This window comes from Chrysoperla carnea, unplaced genomic scaffold (genome assembly GCF_905475395.1).
Source record: "Chrysoperla carnea unplaced genomic scaffold, inChrCarn1.1, whole genome shotgun sequence".
In the NCBI taxonomy this organism is placed as follows: domain Eukaryota; kingdom Metazoa; phylum Arthropoda; class Insecta; order Neuroptera; family Chrysopidae; genus Chrysoperla; species Chrysoperla carnea.
The window spans coordinates 448,597-474,027 of NW_025408238.1; the positions used below are offsets into that span (position 1 = coordinate 448,597).

The window sequence follows — 25,431 nt, forward strand, 5'->3', positions numbered from 1 at the left end:
TTGAAATTTTGATCCAAGTAAGTCAAAATGTATACAAAGAGGTCCTTTCTGACTGGACTAAGTATAAATAAGCCAAAAATGATCAAATTTGACATTTTTCGATAGAAAATACATTTTTTTTAAATTTCAGATTTTACAACTAGAATGTCATGACTTAACAAATCATTGAAATTTTGATCCAAGTAAGTCAAAATGTATACATAGAGGTCCTTTATGACTGGACTAAGTATAAATAGGCCAAAAATGATCAAATTTGACATTTTTCGATAGAAAAAACATTTTTTGAAAATTTTCGATTTTTCAACTAGAATGTCATGACTATACAAATCATTGAAATTTTGATCCAAGTAAGTCAAAATACAAACATAGAGGTCCTTTATGGCTGGACTAAGTATAAATAAGCCAAAAATGATCAAATTTGACATTTTTCGACAGAAAAAAAATTTTTTTGAAAATTTTCGCTTTTTCAACATGAGAGTTATGACTATACAAATCATTGAAATTTTGATCCAAGTAAGTCAAAATGTATACATAGAGGTCCTTTATGACTGGAATAAGAAGAAATAAGCCAAAAATGATCAAATTTGACATTTTTCGATAGAAAAAAACATTTTTTGAAAATTTTCGATTTTTCAACATGAGAGTCATGACTATACAAATCATTGAAATTTTGATCCAAGTAAGTCAAAATGTATACATACAGATCCTTTATGACTGGACTAAGTAGAAATAAGCCAAAAATGATCAAATTTGACATTTTTCGATAGAAAAAACATTTTATGAAAATTTTCGATTTTCCAACATGAGAGTCATGACTATACAAATCATTGAAATTTTGATCCAAGTAAGTCAAAATGTATACATAGAGGTCCTTTATGACTGGACTAAGTATAAATAAGCCAAAAATGATCAAATTTGACATTTTTCGATAGAAAAAACATTTTTTGAAAATTTTCGATTTTTCAACATGAAAGTCATGACTATACAAATCATTGAAATTTTGATACAAGTAAGTCAAAATGTATACAAAGAGGTCCTTTATGACTGGACTAAGTATAAATAAGCCAAAAATGATCAAATTTGGAATTTTTCGATAGAAAAAACAATTTTTGAAAATTTACGAATTTACAACTAAAATGTCATGACTATACAAATCATTAAAATTTTGATCCAAGTAAGTCAAAATGTATACAAAGAAGTCCTTTATGACTGGACTAAGTATAAATAAGCCAAAAATGATCAAATTTGACATTTTTCGATAGAAAAAACATTTTTTGAAAATTTCCGATTTTACAACTAAAATGTCATGACAATACAAATCCCACCAAAAACATAAATGTGTAGAAAGGCGTAGATGTAATAAACTCCCAATAAACTCAATTACGTCAGCCCAAAAAAGTTGTGAAATCCCGTAGAGAAAAAAATTCTTCGAAAAAAAATTATAAAAATGGCATAAATTTATTGAGTAACTTTTCCGTAAAGAAACATTAAAGTATTACATTAGCAACTTTTCGGTGACTTCATACCTACACGCACCTGTATAGGAGAACAAAAGAAAATCGTTAACCCCCTACTATCTCCCTCCTCCCCTCTAATGTTATGACGTTATAATTTTTTCACAACTTTTATTAAACATCAAAATTTAAATTTAAACAATCAAAGTATTCTTTAGATTAAAGTCAAGCACCTACTTAACAAAGGCCTAATTTTTTTTACTAAAGTACGAAAATTATTGGTTTAAATTTCTTGTGTAAGTTTCTCCTTAGTACGTATTTATTTAATATTTTACTTCGCAAGTTTTTTTTATTTTTAGATTCGTTTTTTGTATTCCGAAAACTTGCGAAGTAAAATATTAAATAAATACGTACTAAGGAGAAACTTACACAAGAAATTTAAACCAATAATTTTCGTACTTTAGTAAAAAAAATTAGGCCTTTGTTAAGTAGGTGCTTGACTTTAATCTAAAGAATACTTTGATTGTTTAAATTTAAATTTTGATGTTTAATAAAAGTTGTGAAAAAATTATAACGTCATAACATTAGAGGGGAGGAGGGAGATAGTAGGGGGTTAACGATTTTCTTTTGTTCTCCTATACAGGTGCGTGTAGGTATGAAGTCACCGAAAAGTTGCTAATGTAATACTTTAATGTTTCTTTACGGAAAAGTCACTCAATAAATTTATGCCATTTTTATAATTTTTTTTCGAAGAATTTTTTTCTCTACGGGATTTTACAACTTTTTTGGGCTGACGTAATTGAGTTTATTGGGAGTTTATTACATCTACGCCTTTCTACACATTTATGTTTTTGGTGGGATATCACTTCTTTTTGCCAGGCAATAGTATTTAAGTTGAAAGTGTTTGTAACAATTTTAACTCACCATTATGAATACATTGAATTACTGTTGAATACTGAGCCTCGTACAATTGTCTTCAAAATTGTGTTATTTATAAATATTATAATGAAAATTTCATTTTCATATAACTGATATTGATTATTATATAATACATTCTATATAATTTACGCCTAATTTGCGTCCTCGTGGGTAAACAGTCATGTTTTCGAAAAAATGTTTTATGCAAAAGTTGGTTATTTCTTTATAAGGAATATTTTTTACATTAAAATTTTTGTTATATCTCTAACGGTTTACAAGATGGGTTCCACAGACCCAGGAATCAATTGACGTATAATGATCATTTACGAACTTGACCTCACTTTTTACGTCCTGAGTACGCTATAAAAATTTCATCTTAATATCTCTTTTCGTTTTTGAGTTATCGTGTTGGCAGACAGATGTGCAGACGGACAGACAGATATTATGTAACTGCAAATATTTAGGCCTTATTTATGGGTAATACGCACAGCTTGATTTCATATAATAGTTCTGCACATGGATTGATCCTGAATATTACAACGGCTCATACAGGGGCCTTATATTTTGTAAGTGCGCATATTTGGGTCTTATATTTTGGTATTGCGCACACTTTAATCCCATATAATTGTTCTGCGCATGGGATAATCTGGAATATAACAACTGCGCACACATTGACCTTAAATTTTGTAAGTGTGCATATTTGGGTCTTATATATTGGAAGTACGTACAGATTAATCACAAATTATAGTTCGGCCCATGCATTTATCCTAAATCTTACAACTACGCATACACTGAATTTATATTTTTTTACTGCGCGTATGTAGGCCTAATATATTGCTAGTGCACGGATGTGGATTACATGAAATATTACTGCGCATGGGTTGATTCTAAATATTAGAACTGCGCAAACAGGGACCTTATATTTTGTAAACGGGCATATTTGGTCCTTAAATATTGAAAATGCGCATAAATTAATCTCAAATTATAGTTCTGCGCATGCATTTTACCTGAATCTTAGAACTGCGCATTAGCTTCATTAATATTTTGCTACTGCGCATATGTAGGCCTTATATATTGCTAGTGCGCTCATGTGGATTACATGTAATAGTACTACGCATGGGTTGATCCTGAATATTACAACTGCGCATACAGGGACTTTATATTTTGTTAGTGCGCATATTTGGGTATTATATCCGGGAAGTGCGCACAGATTAATCAATAATTACAGTTGTGCGCATGCATTTATCCTGAATCTTGCAACTGCGCATACGCTGAATTTATATTTTGTTACTGCGCACATGTAGGTCTTAAATATAGCTAGTACACGCATGTGGATTACATGAAATAGTACTGCGCATGGGTTGATTCTAAATATTACAACTGCGCAAACGGGAACCCTATATTTTGTAAATGGGCATATTTGGTCCTTAAATATTGAAAATGCGCATAAATTAATCACAAATGAAGTGCCCACAGATTAATCAATAATTATAGTTGTGCGCATGCATTTATCCTGCATCTTGCAACGGCGCATACGCTAAATTTATATTTTGTTACTGCGCACATGTAGGCCTTAAAAATTGCTAGTGCGCACACGAGGATTACATGTAATAGTACTGCGCATGGGTTGACCCTCAATTCAAGCAAGTCTCTGTCGAATGTCCAAAATCGCATCTTTCTATAATTTAGAAGTCCCTTAGAATCGGTATAGCTGAATCATTTATAGATAAATCAATTATAGTGGAAGTGATGGAAAAATAATAACGCCACTAACCTTACCATGTTTTGTTATCAAATCTACACGTGTATACAAAATTTCAACTCAATCGGTTGAAGATATCTACTTTAAAATTGAGTAATAAGATTCCCCCCCCCCCCTCCATTTAATAAAATATGGCGGAAGCGACGAGAAAATTCGATTAAGTCAACCATAAAAATTCAATGTCATTCAAAGTCAGCGTGCTTACAAAATTTCAACGTAATCGATTGAGGGTGTCGGCTTCAAAATTGGGTTGCAAGATTATTTATTGTTGAACATAACAATACCATTGTTTTTAAGAAAATAAAATTCGTTGTCATAGCAACGGTTACTTGTAAACACTACAAGATATATAAGCAAAATGGTTTAAAACTTCTTGTGAAATTATATTTATACTTTTTTTAAATTTAAGGACAAAAATAGTTGGATTTTGCATTAACGAAAAAAACAGGACTGGTTATTTACTTTCTCGAGGGAAAATGATTGTTTTTTCGAAAAAATGTTTCAAACAAGAGTTGTTTATTTTTATGTAAGGAACATTTTTTACATTTAAACTTTTGTTCTATCTCTTACCGTTTTTCCGAAAATTGCAATTTAATATTTTACTTTATTTGCTCTTCACGGGAAAAAAATTACCTTTACAAAAAAATTTTTCATACAGAATTGTTTAATTTTATGCAAGGAACATTTTTTGCATTTAAACTTTTGTTCTATCTCTTACCGTTTTTGCTATAAAGGCAAATTAAAATTTTCCTAATTAATGTGACAAAATCATTTTAATGTGTTTTCTACATGGTACTTTGAATATGATATGGGCTTATACTTTCGATATATTTTATTTAATTTTTATAATGTTTTGAGTTGGAAATATTGAAATACACAATTAATTTTTGATTATTTATTTAATATTTATTCAAATTTAATCAATATTTAATAAAAATTATATAAATAACAAATTTTTAAGCGTATTTAAGTTTTCCCATACAAATTGTATAGGAAAAAAAACTAGCCTTCTGATTGGTTCATATTTTACCATGTATTTTTAAATGGGCTAAAAATGCACCTTTAGTTAGCGAAATTTCCCATTTCCCGTTAAAAATTTTGATATTTGGTATTTTTTCTGGGGTATGATTTTTCTCTAATTTATTTTAATGAAAACCGCATCTTTCTACCATTTCTCAGTTTTGCTGTGAATTTATATCAGTGAGTAACAAAATTTCGGGGCGTGGCCGTTTTTTGACGCGTTATTGCTCGGAAACGATGAGAGCCGTGAACGTGAGCTTTGATTTACGGCGTCCCAGGGTCAATATCTACTTAAGTTGAAAGTTTCAACATTATAGCTCCAGTAGTTTCTGAGATATAAGGGTGTGAAAAAGGGCTATTTTATGTCCTGTATATATAGTCACGACAAAAACATTCACATTTCACATATACATCATCATACATCATCATACATTACCCTTTCAATTTTCCATTTTACTTATCTACGCTAACGCACTGTTGTGCTATATGATCATTGAAATTTTGATCCAAGTAAGTCAAAATGTATACATAGAGGTAGTTTATGACTGGACTAAGTATCAATAAGCCAAAAATGATCAAATTTGACATTTTTCGATAGAAAAAACATTTTTTGAAAATTTTCGATTTTTCAACATGAGAGTCATGATTATACAAGTCATTGAAATTTTGATCCAAGTAAGTCAAAATGTATACAAAGAGGTCCTTTATGACTGGACTAAGTATAAATAAGCCAAAAATGATCAAATTTGGCATTTTTCGATAGAAAAAACAATTTTTGAAAATTTCCGAATTTACAACTAAAATGTCATGACTATACAAATCATTGAAATTTTGATCCAAGTAAGTCAAAAAGTATACATAGAGGTCCTTTATGACTGGACTAAGTAGAAATAAGCCAAAAATGATCAAATTTGACATTTTTCGATAGGAAAAACATTTTTTGAAAATTTTCGATTTTACAACTAAAATGTCATGACTATACAAATCATTGAAATTTTGATCCAAGTAAGTCAAAATGTAAACATATAGGTCCTTTTTGACTGGACTACGTAGAAATAAGCCAAAAATGATCAAATTTGACATTTTTCGATAGAAAAAACATTTTTTTAAAATTTTCGATTTTTTAACATGAAAGTTAAACTATAGAAATCATTGAAATTTTGATCCAAGTAAGTCAAAATGTATACATAGAGGTCCTTAATGACTGGACTAAGTATAAATAAGCCAAAAATGATCAAATTTGACATTTTTCGATAGAAAAAACGTTTTTTTTTAAATTTCAGATTTTACAACTAGAATGTCATGACTAAACAAATCATTGAAATTTTGATCCAAGTAAGTCAAAATGTATACATAGAGGTCCTTTATGACTTGACTAAGTATAAATAAGCCAAAAATGATCAAATTTGACATTTTTCGATAGAAAAAACATTTTTTGAAAATTTTCGATTTTTCAACATGAGAGTCATGACTATACAAATCATTGAAATTTTGATCCAAGTAAGTCAAAATGTATACATAGAGGTCCTTTATGACTGGACTAAGTAGAAATAACCCAAAAATGATCAAATTTGACATTTTTCGATAGAAAAAACATTTTTTGAAAATTTTCGATTTTTCAACTAGAATGTCATGACTATACAAATCATTGAAATTTTGATCCAAGTAAGTCAAAATGTAAACATAGAGGTCCTTAATGACTGGACTAAGTATAAATAAGCCAAAAATGATCAAATTTGACATTTTTCGATAGAAAAAACGTTTTTTTTAAATTTCAGATTTTACAACTAGAATGTCATGACTAAACAAATCATTGAAATTCTGATCCAAGTAAGTCAAAATGTATACATAGAGGTCCTTTATGACTTGACTAAGTAGAAATAAGCCAAAAATGATCAAATTCGACATTTTTCGATAGAAAAAACATTTTTTGCAAATTTTCGATTTTTCAACATGAGAGTCATGACTATACAAATCATTGAAATTTTGATACAAGTAAGTCAAAATGTATACATAGAGGTCCTTTATGACTGGACTAAGTAGAAATAACCCAAAAATGATCAAATTTGACATTTTTCGATAGAAAAAAACATTTTTTGAAAATTTTCGATTTTTCAACTAGAATGTCATGACTATGCAAATCATTGAAATTTTGATCCAAGTAAGTCAAAATGTAAACATAGAGATCCTTTATGGCTGGACTAAGTATAAATAAGCCAAAAATGATCAAATTTGACATTTTTCGACAGAAAAAAAATTTTTTGAAAATTTTCGCTTTTTCAACATGAGAGTTATGACTATACAAATCATTGAAATTTTGATCCAAGTAAGTCAAAATGTATACATACAGATCCTTTATGACTGGACTAAGTAGAAATAAGCCAAAAATGATCAAATTTGACATTTTTCGATAGAAAAAACATTTTTTGAAAATTTTCGATTTTCCAACATGAGAGTCATGACTATACAAATCATTGAAATTTTGATCCAAGTAAGTCAAAATGTATACATAGAGGTCCTTTTTGACTGGACTAAGTAGAAATAAGCCAAAAATGATCAAATTTGACATTTTTCGATAGAAAAAATATTTTTTGAAAATTTTCGATTTTTAATATGAGAGTCATGACTATACAAATCATTGAACTTTTGATCCAAGTAAGTCAAAATGTATACATAGAGGTTCTTTATGACTGGGCTAAGTATAAATAAGCCAAAAATGATCAAATTTGACATTTTTCGATAGAAAAAACATTTTTTGAAAATTTTCGATTTTTCAACATGAGAGTCATGACTATACAAATCATTGAAATTTTGATCCAAGTAAGTCAAAATGTATACAAAGAGGTCCTTTATGACTGGACTAAGTATAAATAAGCCAAAAATGATCAAATTTGGCATTTTTCGATAGAAAAAACAATTTTTGAAAATTTCCGATTTTACAACTAAAGTGTCATGACAATACAAATCATTGAAATTTTGATCCAAGTAAGTCAAAATGTATACATAGAGGTCCTTTATGACTTGACTATGTATAAATAAGCCAAAAATGATCAAATTTGACATTTTTCGATAGAAAAAACATTTTTTAAAAATTTTCGATTTTTCAACATGAGAGTCATGACTATACAAATCATTGAAATTTTGATCCAAGTAAGTCAAAATGTATACATAGAGGTCCTTTATGACTTGACTAAGTAGAAATAAGCCAAAAATGATCAAATTCGACATTTTTCGATAGAAAAAACATTTTTTGCAAATTTTCGATTTTTCAACATGAGAGTCATGACTATACAAATCATTGAAATTTTGATACAAGTAAGTCAAAATGTATACATAGAGGTCCTTTATGACTGGACTAAGTAGAAATAACCCAAAAATGATCAAATTTGACATTTTTCGATAGAAAAAACATTTTTTGAAAATTTTCGATTTTTCAACTAGAATGTCATGACTATGCAAATCATTGAAATTTTGATCCAAGTAAGTCAAAATGTAAACATAGAGATCCTTTATGGCTGGACTAAGTATAAATAAGCCAAAAATGATCAAATTTGACATTTTTCGACAGAAAAAAAATTTTTTGAAAATTTTCGCTTTTTCAACATGAGAGTTATGACTATACAAATCATTGAAATTTTGATCCAAGTAAGTCAAAATGTATACATACAGATCCTTTATGACTGGACTAAGTAGAAATAAGCCAAAAATGATCAAATTTGACATTTTTCGATAGAAAAAACATTTTTTGAAAATTTTCGATTTTCCAACATGAGAGTCATGACTATACAAATCATTGAAATTTTGATCCAAGTAAGTCAAAATGTATACATAGAGGTCCTTTTTGACTGGACTAAGTAGAAATAAGCCAAAAATGATCAAATTTGACATTTTTCGATAGAAAAAATATTTTTTGAAAATTTTCGATTTTTAATATGAGAGTCATGACTATACAAATCATTGAACTTTTGATCCAAGTAAGTCAAAATGTATACATAGAGGTTCTTTATGACTGGGCTAAGTATAAATAAGCCAAAAATGATCAAATTTGACATTTTTCGATAGAAAAAACATTTTTTGAAAATTTTCGATTTTTCAACATGAGAGTCATGACTATACAAATCATTGAAATTTTGATCCAAGTAAGTCAAAATGTATACATAGAGGTCCTTTATGACTGGACTAAGTAGAAATAAGCCAAAAATGATCAAATTTGACATTTTTCGATAGAAAAAACATTTTTTGAAAATTTCTGATCTTACAACTAGAATGTCATGACTATACAAATCATTGAAATTTTGATCCAAGTAAGTCAAAATGTATACATAGAGGTCCTTTATGACTGGACTAAGTATAAATAAGCCAAAAGTGATCAAATTTGACATTTTTCGATAGAAAAAACATTTTTTGAAAATTTTCGATTTTTCAACATGAGAGTCATGACTATACAAATCATTGAAATTTTGATCCAAGTAAGTCAAAATGTCTACATAGCGGTCCTTTATGACTGGACTAAGTAGAAATAAGCCAAAAATGATCAAATTTGACATTTTTCGATAGAAAAAACATTTTTTGGAAATTTCTGATTTTACAATTAGAACGTCATGACTGTACAAATCATTGAAATTTTGATCCAAGTAAGTCAAAATGTATACATAGAGGTACTTTATGACTGGACTAAGTATTAATAAGCCAAAAATGATCCAATTTGACATTTTTCGATAGAAAAAGCATTTTTTGGAAATTTCCGATTTTACAACTAGAATGTCATGACTATACAAATCATTGAAATTTTGATCCAAGTAAGTCAAAATGTATACATAGAGGTCCTTAATGACTGGACTAAGTATAAATAAGCCAAAGATGATCAAATTTGACATTTTTCGATAGAAAAAACATTTTTTGAAAATTTCCGATTTTTCAACAAGATTGTCATGACTATACAAATCATTGAAATTTTGATCCAAGTAAGTCACAATGTATACATAGAGGTCCTTAATGACTGGACTAAGTAGAAATAAGCCAAAAATGATCAAATTTGACATTTTTCGATAGAAAAAACATTTTTTGAAAATTTCCGATTTTACAACTAGAATGTCATGACTATACAAATCATTGAAATTTTGATCCAAGTAAGTCAAAATGTATACATAAAGGTCTTTTTTGACTCGACTAAGTATAAATAAGCCAAAAATGATCAAATTTGACATTTTTCGATAGAAAAAACATTTTTTTAAATTTTCGATTTTTCAACACTAGAGTCATGACTATACAAATCATTAAAATTTTGATCCAAGTAAGTCAAAATGTATACATTGAGGTCCTTTATGACTGGACTAAGAAGAAATAAGCCAAAAATGATCATATTTGACATTTTTCGATAGAAAAAACATTTTTTGAAAATTTTCGATTTTTCAACATGAGAGTCATGACTGTACAAATCATTGAAATTTTGATCCAAGTAAGTCAAAATGTATACATAGAGGTCCTTTATGACTGGACTAAGTAGAAATAAGCCAAAAATGATCAAATTTGACATTTTTCGATAGAAAAAACATTTTTTGAAATTTTTCGATTTTACAACATGAGAGTCATGACTATACAAATCATTGAAATTTTGATCCAAGAAAGTTAAAATGTATACATAGAGGTCCTTTATGACTGGACTAAGTATAAATAAGCCAAAAATGATCAAATTTGACATTTTTCGATAGAAAAAACATTTTTTGAAAATTTCCGATTTTTCAACATGAGAGTCATGACTATACAAATCATTGAAATTTTGATCCAAGTAAGTCAAAATGTATACATAGAGGTCCTTTATGACTGGACTAAGTAGAAATAAGCCAAAAATGATCAAATTTGACATTTTTCGATAGAAAAAACTTTTCTTAAAATTTTCGATTTTTCAACATGAGAGTCATGACTATACAAATCATTGAAATTTTGATCCAAGTAAGTCAAAATGTATACATAGAGGTCCTTTATGACTGGACTAAGTAGAAATAAGCCAAAAATGATCAAATTTGACATTTTTCGATAGAAAAAACATTTTTTGAAAATTTCTGATCTTACAACTAGAATGTCATGACTATACAAATCATTGAAATTTTGATCCAAGTAAGTCAAAATGTATACATAGAGGTCCTTAATGACTGGACTAAGTACAAATAAGCCTAAAATGATCAAATTTGACATTTTTCGATAGAAAAAAACATTTTTTGAAAATTTCCGATTTTTCAACAAGAATGTCATGACTATACAAATCATTAATATTTTGATCCAAGTAAGTCAAAATGTATACATAGAGTTCCTTTATGACTGGACTAAGTAGAAATAAGCCAAAAATGATCAAATTTGACATTTTTCGATAGAAAAAACATTTTTTGGAAATTTCTGATTTTACAACTAGAATGTCATGACTATACAAATCATTGAAATTTTCATCCAAGTAAGTCAAAATGTATACATAGAGGTACTTTATGACTGGACTAAGTATTAATAAGCCAAAAATGATCCAATTTGACATTTTTCGATAGAAAAAGCATTTTTTGAAAATTTCCGATTTTACAACTAGAATGTCATGACTATACAAATCATTGAAATTTTGATCCAAGTAAGTCAAAATGTATACATAGAGGTCCTTAATGACTGGACTAAGTATAAATAAGCCAAAGATGATCAAATTTGACATTTTTCGATAGAAAAAACATTTTTTGAAAATTTCCGATTTTTCAACAAGATTTTCAAAACTATACAAATCATTGAAATTTTGATCCAAGTAAGTCACAATGTATACATAGAGGTCCTTAATGACTGGACTAAGTAGAAATAAGCCAAAAATGATCAAATTTGACATTTTTCGATAGAAAAAACATTTTTTGAAAATTTCCGATTTTACAACTAGAATGTCATGACTATACAAATTATTGAAATTTGGATCCAAGTAAGTCAAAATGTATACATAGATATCCTTTATGACTGGACTAAGTAGAAATAAGCCAAAAATGATCAAATTTGACATTTTTCGATAGAAAAAACATTTTTTGAAATTTTTCGATTTTTCAACATGAGAGTCATGACTATACAAATCATTGAAATTTTGATCCAAGAAAGTTAAAATGTATACATAGAGGTCCTTTATGACTCTACTAAGTATAAATAAGCCAAAAATGATCAAATTTGACATTTTTCGATAGAAAAAACATTTTTTGAAAATTTTCGATTTTTCAACATGAGAGTCATGACTATACAAATCATTGAAATTTTGATCCAAGTAAGTCAAAATGTATACATAGAGGTCCTTTATGACTGGACTAAGTAGAAATAAGCCAAAAATGATCAAATTTGACATTTTTCGATAGATAAAACATTTTGTGAAAATTTCCGATTTTACAATTAAATGTCATGCCTATACAAATCATTGAAATTTTGATCCAAGTAAGTCAAAATGTAAACTAAGAGGTCCTTTATGACTGGACTAAGTAGAAATAAGCCAAAAATGATTAAATTTGGAATTTTTCGGTAGAAAAAACATTTTTTGAAAATTTTCGATTTTACAATTAAAAGTCATGACTATACAAATCATTGAAATTTTGATCCAAGTGAATCAAAATGTATACATAGAGGTCCTTTATGACTGGACTAAGTAGAAATAAGCCAAAAATGATCAAATTCGACATTTTTCGATAGAAAAAACATTTTTTGAAAATTTTCGATTTTACAATTACAAGTCATGACTATACAAATTATTGAAATTTGGATCCAAGTAAGTCAAAATGTATACATAGATATCCTTTATGACTGGACTAAGTAGAAATAACCCAAAAATGATAAAATTTGACATTTTTCGATAGAAAAAACATTTCTTGAAAATTTTCGATTTTTCAACACGAGAGTCATGACTATACAAATCATTGAAATTTTGATCCAAGTGAATCAAAATGTATACATAGAGGTCCTTTATGACTGGACTAAGTAGAAATAAGCCAAAAATGATCAAATTCGACATTTTTCGATAGAAAAAACATTTTTTGAAAATTTTCGATTTTTCAACATGAGAGTCATGACTTTACAAATCATTGAAATTTTGATCCAAGTAAGTCAAAATGTATACATAGAGGTCCTTTATGACTGGACTAAGTAGAAATAACCCAAAAATGATCAAATTTGACATTTTTCGATAGAAAAAACATTTTTTGAAAATTTTCGATTTTTCAACTAGAATGTCATGACTATACAAATCATTGAAATTTTGATCCAAGTAAGTCAAAATGTAAACATAGAGGTCCTTTATGGCTAGACTAAGTATAAATAAGCCAAAAATGATCAAATTTGACATTTTTCGACAGAAAAAAATTTTTTTTTAAAATTTTCGCTTTTTCAACATGAGAGTTATGACTATACAAATCATTGAAATTTTGATCCAAGTAAGTCAAAATGTATACATAGAGGTCCTTAATGACTGGACTAAGTACAAATAAGCCAAAAATGATCAAATTTGACATTTTTCGATAGAAAAAAACATTTTTTGAAAATTTCCGATTTTTCAACAAGAATGTCATGACTATACAAATCATTAATATTTTGATCCAAGTAAGTCAAAATGTATACATAGAGGTCCTTTATGACTGGACTAAGTAGAAATAAGCCAAAAATGATCAAATTTGTCATTTTTCGATAGAAAAAACATTTTTTGGAAATTTCTGATTTTACAACTAGAATGTCATGACTATACAAATCATTGAAATTTTGATCCAAGTAAGTCAAAATGTATACATAGAGGTACTTTATGACTGGACTAAGTATTAATAAGCCAAAAATGATCCAATTTGACATTTTTCGATAGAAAAAGCATTTTTTGAAAATTTCCGATTTTACAATTAGAATGTCATGACTATACAAATCATTGAAATTTTGATCCAAGTAAGTCAAAATGTATACATAGAGGTCCTTAATGACTGGACTAAGTATAAATAAGCCAAAGATGATCAAATTTGACATTTTTCGATAGAAAAAACATTTTTTGAAAATTTCCGATTTTTCAACAAGATTGTCATGACTATACAAATCATTGAAATTTTGATCCAAGTAAGTCACAATGTATACATAGAGGTCCTTTATGACTGGACTAAGTAGAAATAAGCCAAAAATGATCAAATTTGACATTTTTCGATAGAAAAAACATTTTTTGAAAATTTCCGATTTTACAACTAGAATGTCATGACCATACAAATTATTGAAATTTGGATCCAATTAAGTCAAAATGTATACATAGATATCCTTTATGACTGGACTAAGTAGAAATAAGCCAAAAATGATCAAATTTGACATTTTTCGATAGAAAAAACATTTTTTGAAAATTTCCGATTTTACAACTAGAATGTCATGACTATACAAATCATTGAAATTTTGATCCAAGTAAGTCAAAATGTATACATAGAGGTCCTTTATGACTGGAATAAGTAGAAATAAGCCAAAAATGATCAAATTTGACATTTTTCGATAGATAAAACATTTTATGAAAATTTCCGATTTTACAATTAAATGTCATGACTATACAAATCATTGAAATTTTGATCCAAGTTAGTCAAAATGTATACTAAGAGGTCCTTTATGACTGGACTAAGTAGAAATAAGCACAAAATGATTAAATTTGGAATTTTTCGGTAGAAAAAACATTTTTTGAAAATTTTCGATTTTACAATTAAAAGTCATGACTATACAAATCATTGAAATTTTCATCCAAGTAAGTCAAAATGTATACAAAGAGGTCCTTTATGACTGTACTAAGTAAAAATAAGCCAAAAATGATCAAATTTGGAATTTTTCGATAGAAAAAACATTTTTTGAAAATTTTCGATTTTTCAACATAAGAGTCATGACTATACAAATCATTGAAATTTTGATCCAAGTAAGTCAAAATGTATACATAGAGGTCCTTTATGGCTGGACTAAGTATAAATAAGCCAAAACTGATCAAATTTGACATTTTTCGATAGAAAAAACATTTTTTGATAATTTTCGATTTTTCAACATGAGAATCATGACTATACAAATCATTGAAATTTTGATCCAAGTAAGTCAAAATGTATACATAGAGGTCCTTAATGACTGGACTAAGTATAAATAAGCCAAAAATGATAAAATTTGACATTTTTCGATAGAAAAAAAATTTTTTGAAAATTTCCGATTTTACAACTAGAATGTCATGACTATACAAATCATTGAAATTTTGATCCAAGTAAGTCAAAATGTATACATAGAGGTCCTTTTTGACTGGACTAAGTTGAAATAAGCCAAAAATGATCAAATTTGACATTTTTCGATAGAAAAAATATTTTTTGAAAATTTTCGATTTTTAATATGAGAGTCAATACTATACAAATCATTGAACTTTTGATCCAAGTAAGTCAAAATGTATACATAGAGGTTCTTTATGACTGGGCTAAGTATAAATAAGCCAAAAATGATCAAATTTGACATTTTTCGATAGAAAAAACATTTTTTGAAAATTTTCGATTTTTCAACATGAGAGTCATGACTATACAAATCATTGAAATTTTGATCCAAGTAAGTCAAAATGTATACATAGAGGTCCTTTATGACTGGACTAAGTAGAAATAAGCCAAAAATGATCAAATTTGACATTTTTCGATAGAAAAAACATTTTTTGAAAATTTCTGATCTTACAACTAGAATGTCATGACTATACAAATCATTGAAATTTTGATCCAAGTAAGTCAAAATGTATACATAGAGGTCCTTTATGACTGGGCTAAGTATAAATAAGCCAAAAGTGATCAAATTTGACATTTTTCGATAGAAAAAACTTTTCTTAAAATTTTCGATTTTTCAACATGAGAGTCATGACTATACAAATCATTGAAATTTTGATCCAAGTAAGTCAAAATGTATACATATAGTTCCTTTATGACTGAACAAAGTATAAATAAGCCAAAAATGTTCAAATTTGACATTTTTCGATAGAAAAAACATTTTTTGAAAATTTCCGATTTTACAACTAGAATGTCATGACTATACAAATCATTGAAATTTTGATCCAAGTAAGTCAAAATGTATACATAGAGGTCCTTAATGACTGGACTAAGTACAAATAAGCCAAAAATGATCAAATTTGACATTTTTCGATAGAAAAAAACATTTTTTGAAAATTTCCGATTTTTCAACAAGAATGTCATGACTATACAAATCATTAATATTTTGATCCAAGTAAGTCAAAATGTATACATAGAGGTCCTTTATGACTGGACTAAGTATAAATAAGCCAAAAATGATCAAATTTGACATTTTTCGATAGAAAAAACATTTTTTGAAAATTTTCGATTTTTCAACATGAGAGTCATGACTATACAAATCATTGAAATTTTGATCCAAGTAAGTCAAAATGTATACATAGAGGTCCTTTATGACTGGACTAAGTAGAAATAAGCCAAAAATGATCAAATTTGACATTTTTCGATAGATAAAACATTTTATGAAAATTTCCGATTTTACAATTAAATGTCATGCCTATACAAATCATTGAAATTTTGATCCAAGTAAGTCAAAATGTAAACTAAGAGGTCCTTTATGACTGGACTAAGTAGAAATAAGCCAAAAATGATTAAATTTGGAATTTTTCGGTAGAAAAAACATTTTTTGAAAATTTTCGATTTTACAATTAAAAGTCATGACTATACAAATCATTGAAATTTTGATCCAAGTGAATCAAAATGTATACATAGAGGTCCTTTATGACTGGACTAAGTAGAAATAAGCCAAAAATGATCAAATTCGACATTTTTCGATAGAAAAAACATTTTTTGAAAATTTTCGATTTTACAATTAAAAGTCATGACTATACAAATTATTGAAATTTGGATCCAAGTAAGTCAAAATGTATACATAGATATCCTTTATGACTGGACTAAGTAGAAATAACCCAAAAATGATAAAATTTGACATTTTTCGATAGAAAAAACATTTTTTGAAAATTTTCGATTTTTCAACACGAGAGTCATGACTATACAAATCATTGAAATTTTGATCCAAGTGAATCAAAATGTATACATAGAGGTCCTTTATGACTGGACTAAGTAGAAATAAGCCAAAAATGATCAAATTCGACATTTTTCGATAGAAAAAACATTTTTTGAAAATTTTCGATTTTTCAACATGAGAGTCATGACTTTACAAATCATTGAAATTTTGATCCAAGTAAGTCAAAATGTATACATAGAGGTCCTTTATGACTGGACTAAGTAGAAATAACCCAAAAATGATCAAATTTGACATTTTTCGATAGAAAAAACATTTTTTGAAAATTTTCGATTTTTCAACTAGAATGTCATGACTATACAAATCATTGAAATTTTGATCCAAGTAAGTCAAAATGTAAACATAGAGGTCCTTTATGGCTAGACTAAGTATAAATAAGCCAAAAATGATCAAATTTGACATTTTTCGACAGAAAAAAAATTTTTTTTAAAATTTTCGCTTTTTCAACATGAGAGTTATGACTATACAAATCATTGAAATTTTGATCCAAGTAAGTCAAAATGTATACATAGAGGTCCTTAATGACTGGACTAAGTACAAATAAGCCAAAAATGATCAAATTTGACATTTTTCGATAGAAAAAAACATTTTTTGAAAATTTCCGATTTTTCAACAAGAATGTCATGACTATACAAATCATTAATATTTTGATCCAAGTAAGTCAAAATGTATACATAGAGGTCCTTTATGACTGGACTAAGTAGAAATAAGCCAAAAATGATCAAATTTGTCATTTTTCGATAGAAAAAACATTTTTTGGAAATTTCTGATTTTACAACTAGAATGTCATGACTATACAAATCATTGAAATTTTGATCCAAGTAAGTCAAAATGTATACATAGAGGTACTTTATGACTGGACTAAGTATTAATAAGCCAAAAATGATCCAATTTGACATTTTTCGATAGAAAAAGCATTTTTTGAAAATTTCCGATTTTACAACTAGAATGTCATGACTATACAAATCATTGAAATTTTGATCCAAGTAAGTCAAAATGTATACATAGAGGTCCTTAATGACTGGACTAAGTATAAATAAGCCAAAGATGATCAAATTTGACATTTTTCGATAGAAAAAACATTTTTTGAAAATTTCCGATTTTTCAACAAGATTGTCATGACTATACAAATCATTGAAATTTTGATCCAAGTGAATCAAAATGTATACATAGAGGTCCTTTATGACTGGACTAAGTAGAAATAAGCCAAAAATGATCAAATTCGACATTTTTCGATAGAAAAAACATTTTTTGAAAATTTTCGATTTTACAATTAAAAGTCATGACTATACAAATCATTGAAATTTTCATCCAAGTAAGTCAAAATGTATACAAAGAGGTCCTTTATGACTGTACTAAGTAAAAATAAGCCAAAAATGATCAAATTTGGAATTTTTCGATAGAAAAAACATTTTTTGAAAATTTTCGATTTTTCAACATAAGAGTCATGACTATACAAATCATTGAAATTTTGATCCAAGTAAGTCAAAATGTATACATAGAGGTCCTTTATGGCTGGACTAAGTATAAATAAGCCAAAACTGATCAAATTTGACATTTTTCGATAGAAAAAACATTTTTTGATAATTTTCGATTTTTCAACATGAGAATCATGACTATACAAATCATTGAAATTTTGATCCAAGTAAGTCAAAATGTATACATAGAGGTCCTTAATGACTGGACTAAGTATAAATAAGCCAAAAATGATAAAATTTGACATTTTTCGATAGAAAAAAAATTTTTTGAAAATTTCCGATTTTACAACTAGAATGTCATGACTATACAAATCATTGAAATTTTGATCCAAGTAAGTCAAAATGTATACATAGAGGTCCTTTTTGACTGGACTAAGTTGAAATAAGCCAAAAATGATCAAATTTGACATTTTTCGATAGAAAAAATATTTTTTGAAAATTTTCGATTTTTAATATGAGAGTCAATACTATACAAATCATTGAACTTTTGATCCAAGTAAGTCAAAATGTATACATAGAGGTTCTTTATGACTGGGCTAAGTATAAATAAGCCAAAAATGATCAAATTTGACATTTTTCGATAGAAAAAACATTTTTTGAAAATTTTCGATTTTTCAACATGAGAGTCATGACTATACAAATCATTGAAATTTTGATCCAAGTAAGTCAAAATGTATACATAGAGGTCCTTTATGACTGGACTAAGTAGAAATAAGCCAAAAATGATCAAATTTGACATTTTTCGATAGAAAAAACATTTTTTTGAAAATTTCTGATCTTACAACTAGAATGTCATGACTATACAAATCATTGAAATTTTGATCCAAGTAAGTCAAAATGTATACATAGAGGTCCTTTATGACTGGGCTAAGTATAAATAAGCCAAAAGTGATCAAATTTGACATTTTTCGATAGAAAAAACTTTTCTTAAAATTTTCGATTTTTCAACATGAGAGTCATGACTATACAAATCATTGAAATTTTGATCCAAGTAAGTCAAAATGTATACATATAGTTCCTTTATGACTGAACCAAGTATAAATAAGCCAAAAATGTTCAAATTTGACATTTTTCGATAGAAAAAACATTTTTTGAAAATTTCCGATTTTACAACTAGAATGTCATGACTATACAAATCATTGAAATTTTGATCCAAGTAAGTCAAAATGTATACATAGAGGTCCTTAATGACTGGACTAAGTACAAATAAGCCAAAAATGATCAAATTTGACATTTTTCGATAGAAAAAAACATTTTTTGAAAATTTCCGATTTTTCAACAAGAATGTCATGACTATACAAATCATTAATATTTTGATCCAAGTAAGTCAAAATGTATACATAGAGGTCCTTTATGACTGGACTAAGTAGAAATAAGCCAAAAATGATCAAATTTGACATTTTTCGATAGAAAAAACATTTTTTGGAAATTTCTGATTTTACAACTAGAATGTCATGACTATACAAATCATTGAAATTTTGATCCAAGTAAGTCAAAATGTATACATAGAGGTTGTTGGGGCGTTGATCGCTGGTTCACAAAAAATAAAATATTTCCCAACAATTAGCGAATTTTAAGAACGTTTTAGAAATTTGGACTGTATGAAAAAAAAATATATGTACTCACCGGTTTTTTCTCCAGGTTGACACTAGTTAAATATTTAAGTTGTTATTTAAAGGTTTGATCGGATAAAACTCAGGAAAAAAGGAATTTGGGGATGATTTATCAAACCTTTACGTTGCATTTGTTCACGCCTTTTTTTACTATTGGTTATTGACCTTTAATTGATGAAAATTGCAATATGCGTTCAATCACTCAATGGCGGGAAAAGTAGAGAATGTTAAGTTCACGGCACTAAAAACACATGGTTCACTGAGAACTATTCGAATTTAAATCCAAAATTAAACTTGATTATCAAGATAAAAATCGATTTTGAAGTTAAACTTTAACACATGGTTAAATTAAATTAAATGCTGAACACCACACGTTTCAACATTGAAAAAAATTGAAACTTTGAAAAAAAACAGAATCACTGACTCGACAATGTTTTAAATTATATTTTAGATTGATTAATTAAATCAATCGAACGAAAAGATCTATTCAGATCGAAAAACGAATTAATTATATTAAAAAAAGTAAAAAGTTATAAACTCATTGGGTCGGCTCCGAAACCGACCCGTTTGAAAATACGTAAACAACTTATACAGCACACAGAATACTGTAATAGGAACGCTGTTATTGGCGGATGTTTTGACAAAGTCAGTTGGTACCAACTTAGAATTAATTAAAATCACTAAAGAAAAAAAATAAAAACACTAACTTGTGAAATGTCCCTAACATAAGTCGCCCCCCCAAATTCGATAGAATTTGAGCCTACCTAAACAAAAAGGGAAAAATTCAGTTACATGGGACCGAACAAATTGAAAATGTCAACAATGTACATGAAAGAAAAGAAAACAAAGAATATTTGAAGTCTAACGGATAAAATATTTGAATTCCAAAAAAAATAAATAAATGGGGGAGCGAAGGATAAAGCGGGATTACTCGATCGACCCACGCAGTGGAAGCAGTCTGGCGACCGCCCGAGTAACTACTTGCTGATCCGCAAGTTTTAAATCGGCAACACGAGGTATACCGTCTGCAGACATGTGAAGTCTGATTATACGACCAATAGGCCAAGAAAGTGGGGGAGTTTGATCCCCTTTTACTAATACGACATCCCCAACCTCAGGGGTGGCGGCAGGCGATTTCCATTTGTTTCTTTGAATTAAAGTATTTAAATACTCTTTCGACCAACGTTTCCAAAAACTTTGAACCAAGCGTCGCAGGTTCAGCCAACGGTCACGAACGGGCTGTTCACACGGTGGGTATCGCTCGGGCAACGAGGTCAAGGGGGTGCCGTTAAGAAAGTGTCCAGGGGTTAGATCGCACAGTGGGCGACTGTTCAACACCGCTTCAATGCGGGCGAATATCGTGAAATAATCTTCAACGGAATAGGAAGATTCCTTGAACATGCGTTTGAGGAGCGATTTGGCGGATTTGACGCCAGCTTCCCATAAACCCCCGAACCAAGGTGCATATGCACAGTTGAAATGCCATTGTATACTTTTAAGAGACAAATAATCGGAGATGTTCTCGCGATTTTCTTGTAAGAAAATAGAAATTTCATTTAAAAGGCGTGAGGCGCCAAGAAAATTCCGACCTTGATCGGAATATATGTCGGATGGAAGACTCCGACGAGCTACAAATCGATCCAGTGCTGCTAGAAAGCATTCAGTAGTGAGTTCTGAAGCGAACTCAAGATGGACACATTTTGTGGAAAAACACACAAAAATGCAGAGATAACCTTTTGTTAAACGAGGTTTACGTGGGTTGCCGGATTTAACAACAAATGGACCGGCGAAGTCGACTCCGGTATGAGAAAATGGTTTCGAGGGGGTGACTCGAGATTCGGGTAAAGCTGCCATTTGAGGCGTGAAGGGCACAGCACGAAATCTGTAGCATGTGGGACAGTTACGGATCACTTTCCTAACGAGACCACGAAGACCGGGAATCCAATAAAGAGCTTGAACAGAAGCTTGGACTGCTCTGGGCCCAGAATGAAGAGAACACAAATGAGCATGAACGCATATTAATTGGGAGATGTGTGCCACTTTGGGCAATAAAATGGGGTGCTTGGAAGCTGAAGATAGTGGGGAGTGGTCGAGGCGACCACCCACTCTAATTATGGAAGAAGAATCTAAAAACGGACTGAGCGAGCTGAGACTGCCTTTAAGAGCTTTATGAGCGGATAACAAATGAATTTCGGAGGAATAATAATGTTTTTGAGTTATATGAATGATTTTGATTTTCGCGAAATCTAATTCAGTGACGGACAACGGACCAGAAATGGGTTCTAGATGCTGTAGGCGTGCTTTACACTGTTTGATGAAACGAAGCATCCATGCGACTACTCGGATCAAACGCGTCCATGACGAAAAGCGAGAAAATAATTCTAACATTTGATCAGGAGCAATTAAATTGGCTGCGAGAGCCAAGGGTTTAATTTCGGGCAGCTCAGCAATATTGGAAATTGTATCCGTAAAAGGAGGGGGCCACTGACTGAGAGGCTCCGAAATTAGCGGTGGTCCGTGAAACCACAAGTCATGTTGAGTTGATTTGTAAAACTGATCAGGGGTCAGTCCGCGAGATGCGATATCAGCAGGGTTGACAGAAGTATGAATATAAGACCAACACATTTGTTGAGTAATTTGTTGAATGGCTACAACACGATTGGCAACGTAAACTTTGAGTAAATGTGGAGGAGTGTTGAGCCAATATAAAACGATGTGAGCATCGGTGAATAAACGTGGAGGAATTTTGAACAAATTCGGCATAGTTTGACGGACAGACGAGACGAGTTTGCTAAGCAGAAGTGCTCCGCAGAGTTCCAGGCGCGGTATGCTCAGGGTTTTCAATGGAGCTACCTTAGTTTTAGCAGCAAATAAATTGGATGTTATTGAATATCCATCATCACAACAGAGATAAAGCACAGCTGCGTATCCAAGCTGACTCGCGTCAGAGAAACCGGCCAACCATACCGACCTACTTTCTGAAGGAGCAATGAAACGGGGAATGCGAATTTGAGCTACTAGATACATGTTTTGTTGATGGAGGTCCCAAATTTGACGAATATGTGGAGGTACGGGGTCGTCCCACCCTGATTGATCTAACCATAACTTTTGCAGAATACACTTCAAGCTAAAGGTAATAGGTGCTAAAAAACCCAAGGGATCATACACTCCTGCCACATGTGAAAGCAAAGTGCGTTTTGTCAAAACGTTTTCGAATGATTTAAATTGAAATAGAAAACTATCTGTGTTTGGGTCCCACAGCAGCCCAAGTATTTTGAACACAGTCTCCGTTTCGAACACAAATGGCGTCTCGATGTGATCTACAGGGAGATCAGCTAATATGGAAGGATCGTTGCTAGTCCATTTTCGCAACTCAAAACCTCCCCTACTCATTAAAGTTTGTAATTGTGTCATTAAAGTTTTGGCTTGTTCAGGAGACGAAGCACCAGTAATGGATATCATCAACGTAAGTGTTGTGCAAAAGGGCTTGAGAAGCCAAAGGATAATGATGGCCTTCGTCGATAACTAATTGTTTTAGGCACCTTTGTGCAAGAAAAGCGGAAGGAACTAAGCCGTATGTCACGGTATTTAGTTCAAATTCAACGACGTCGGATTCAGTGGATGGTCGGTAAAATATATGCTGATAAATGCGATCTTCTGGACGTACCAAAATTTGTCGATACATTTGACGTATATCAGAACACAAGGCTATTGCGTTGAAACGGAATGAGTAAAGGATATCCGAGATATCGTTTTGTAATTTAGGACCGGCCAACAATAATGAATTTAAAGAAATTTTGTTATAACCTGGGTCCGATGCGTTAAAAACAACACGCAATTTGGTGGATGTACTAGTGTCCTTAGTGACACAATGATGGGGAATTATATAACCTGATGAGTTAGTTGCCTTTGACATGTGACATAATGAAATGTATTCATCCATGAATTCGGTATACGCCTTGTATTTTTCTGGAAATTTAGACAATCTTTTTTCCAAATTAATAAAGGAAGCGAGTGAACGCTCCTTGTTGAAAAGGGCAGGGAGGCTGCCCGGACGAAACGGAAGAGCGACAATGTATCGACCCGTTGAGTCACGCGAATGCGTATCTTTAAAATGGCGTTCCGCCAAAATATCTGAAGGATTTGAGGGGATGGAAACCGAAACTTCTTCAGTTTCCCAAAAATTTTGTAAGTGATCACTTATTTGAGCAGTGCTCAGAAGTGAAATGGGCTAAGTAGGGGGGTTGCCCTCAACAGGACCGATAATCAACCACCCAAAAATACTGTTTATGGCGGAAGGGAATCCCTGAATAGTTTGAGAATCCGTACATGACAAAATAGAGGGGAACAAATCTGCCCCTATTAAGAAATCCACGGGGGATGATTTATAAAATTGGCTATCTGCCAATTTGAGTGACGTGAAGCGACTGATGACTTCTTGAGATAATTCAATTGAAGGTAAATTTAACGAAATAGTAGACATGACATATGCATTTGTAGAGACTTTTATGTCAGAATATTTTGACTTTAAAATACACGAAACCGTACCAAGACAAGAGGTTTCGGTGGCGCCAATACCAGAAATTTGAGTTGAAGTGGGTTTAATAGGTAAACCAAGAGCACGACAACATGATAATGAAATAATCGACACTTGGGAGCCAGGGTCCACAAGTGCCCGAACAGAAAAATAATTACCACTGGGGGTAATAATTAAAATTTGAGCTGTGCCCAGTAAGACCCCTTGTGGGTTTTGGGCATATGAAGTACATGACAGCGCCGGGATGTCGTTACCGGTGCTGTGAGGGGGTTGAGTGTTTGAGTTTGAGGGAGACGCATTCAAGTCCGAAACGGTGGCTTTGGTTGCCGACGTGACCGGTGATTGAAACCCAGGATGAAGGGTAGTGTGATGTTGATTAGAATCACACTTGCGACATACATTTTTAGAAGCACATTGGCTTCGAAGATGAGAACCTAAACAATTGAAACAACGAGTGAGTGATTTTAAATATTGATATTTATTCGATAATTCCATTTTTAAAAATGAAGGACAAGCTGCGAGATTATGAGGGCCTCTGCAGCGAATACATTTTGAAATCGGAGAATTTTGTTTAAATGAAGAAATTTTGTTA

General features: G+C 30.3%; 1 protein-coding gene across 1 annotated transcript; it reads right to left on the reverse strand.

Moving 5' to 3' along the window:
• Positions 1 to 21,229: 21,229 nt before the first annotated feature.
• On the reverse strand, positions 21,230 to 23,065 carry LOC123304837. Its single transcript, XM_044886404.1, has one exon. The coding sequence runs from the start codon at positions 23,063 to 23,065 to the stop codon at positions 21,230 to 21,232; it is 1,836 nt and encodes a 611-aa protein (XP_044742339.1).
• Between the last annotated feature and the right edge of the window lie 2,366 nt (positions 23,066 to 25,431).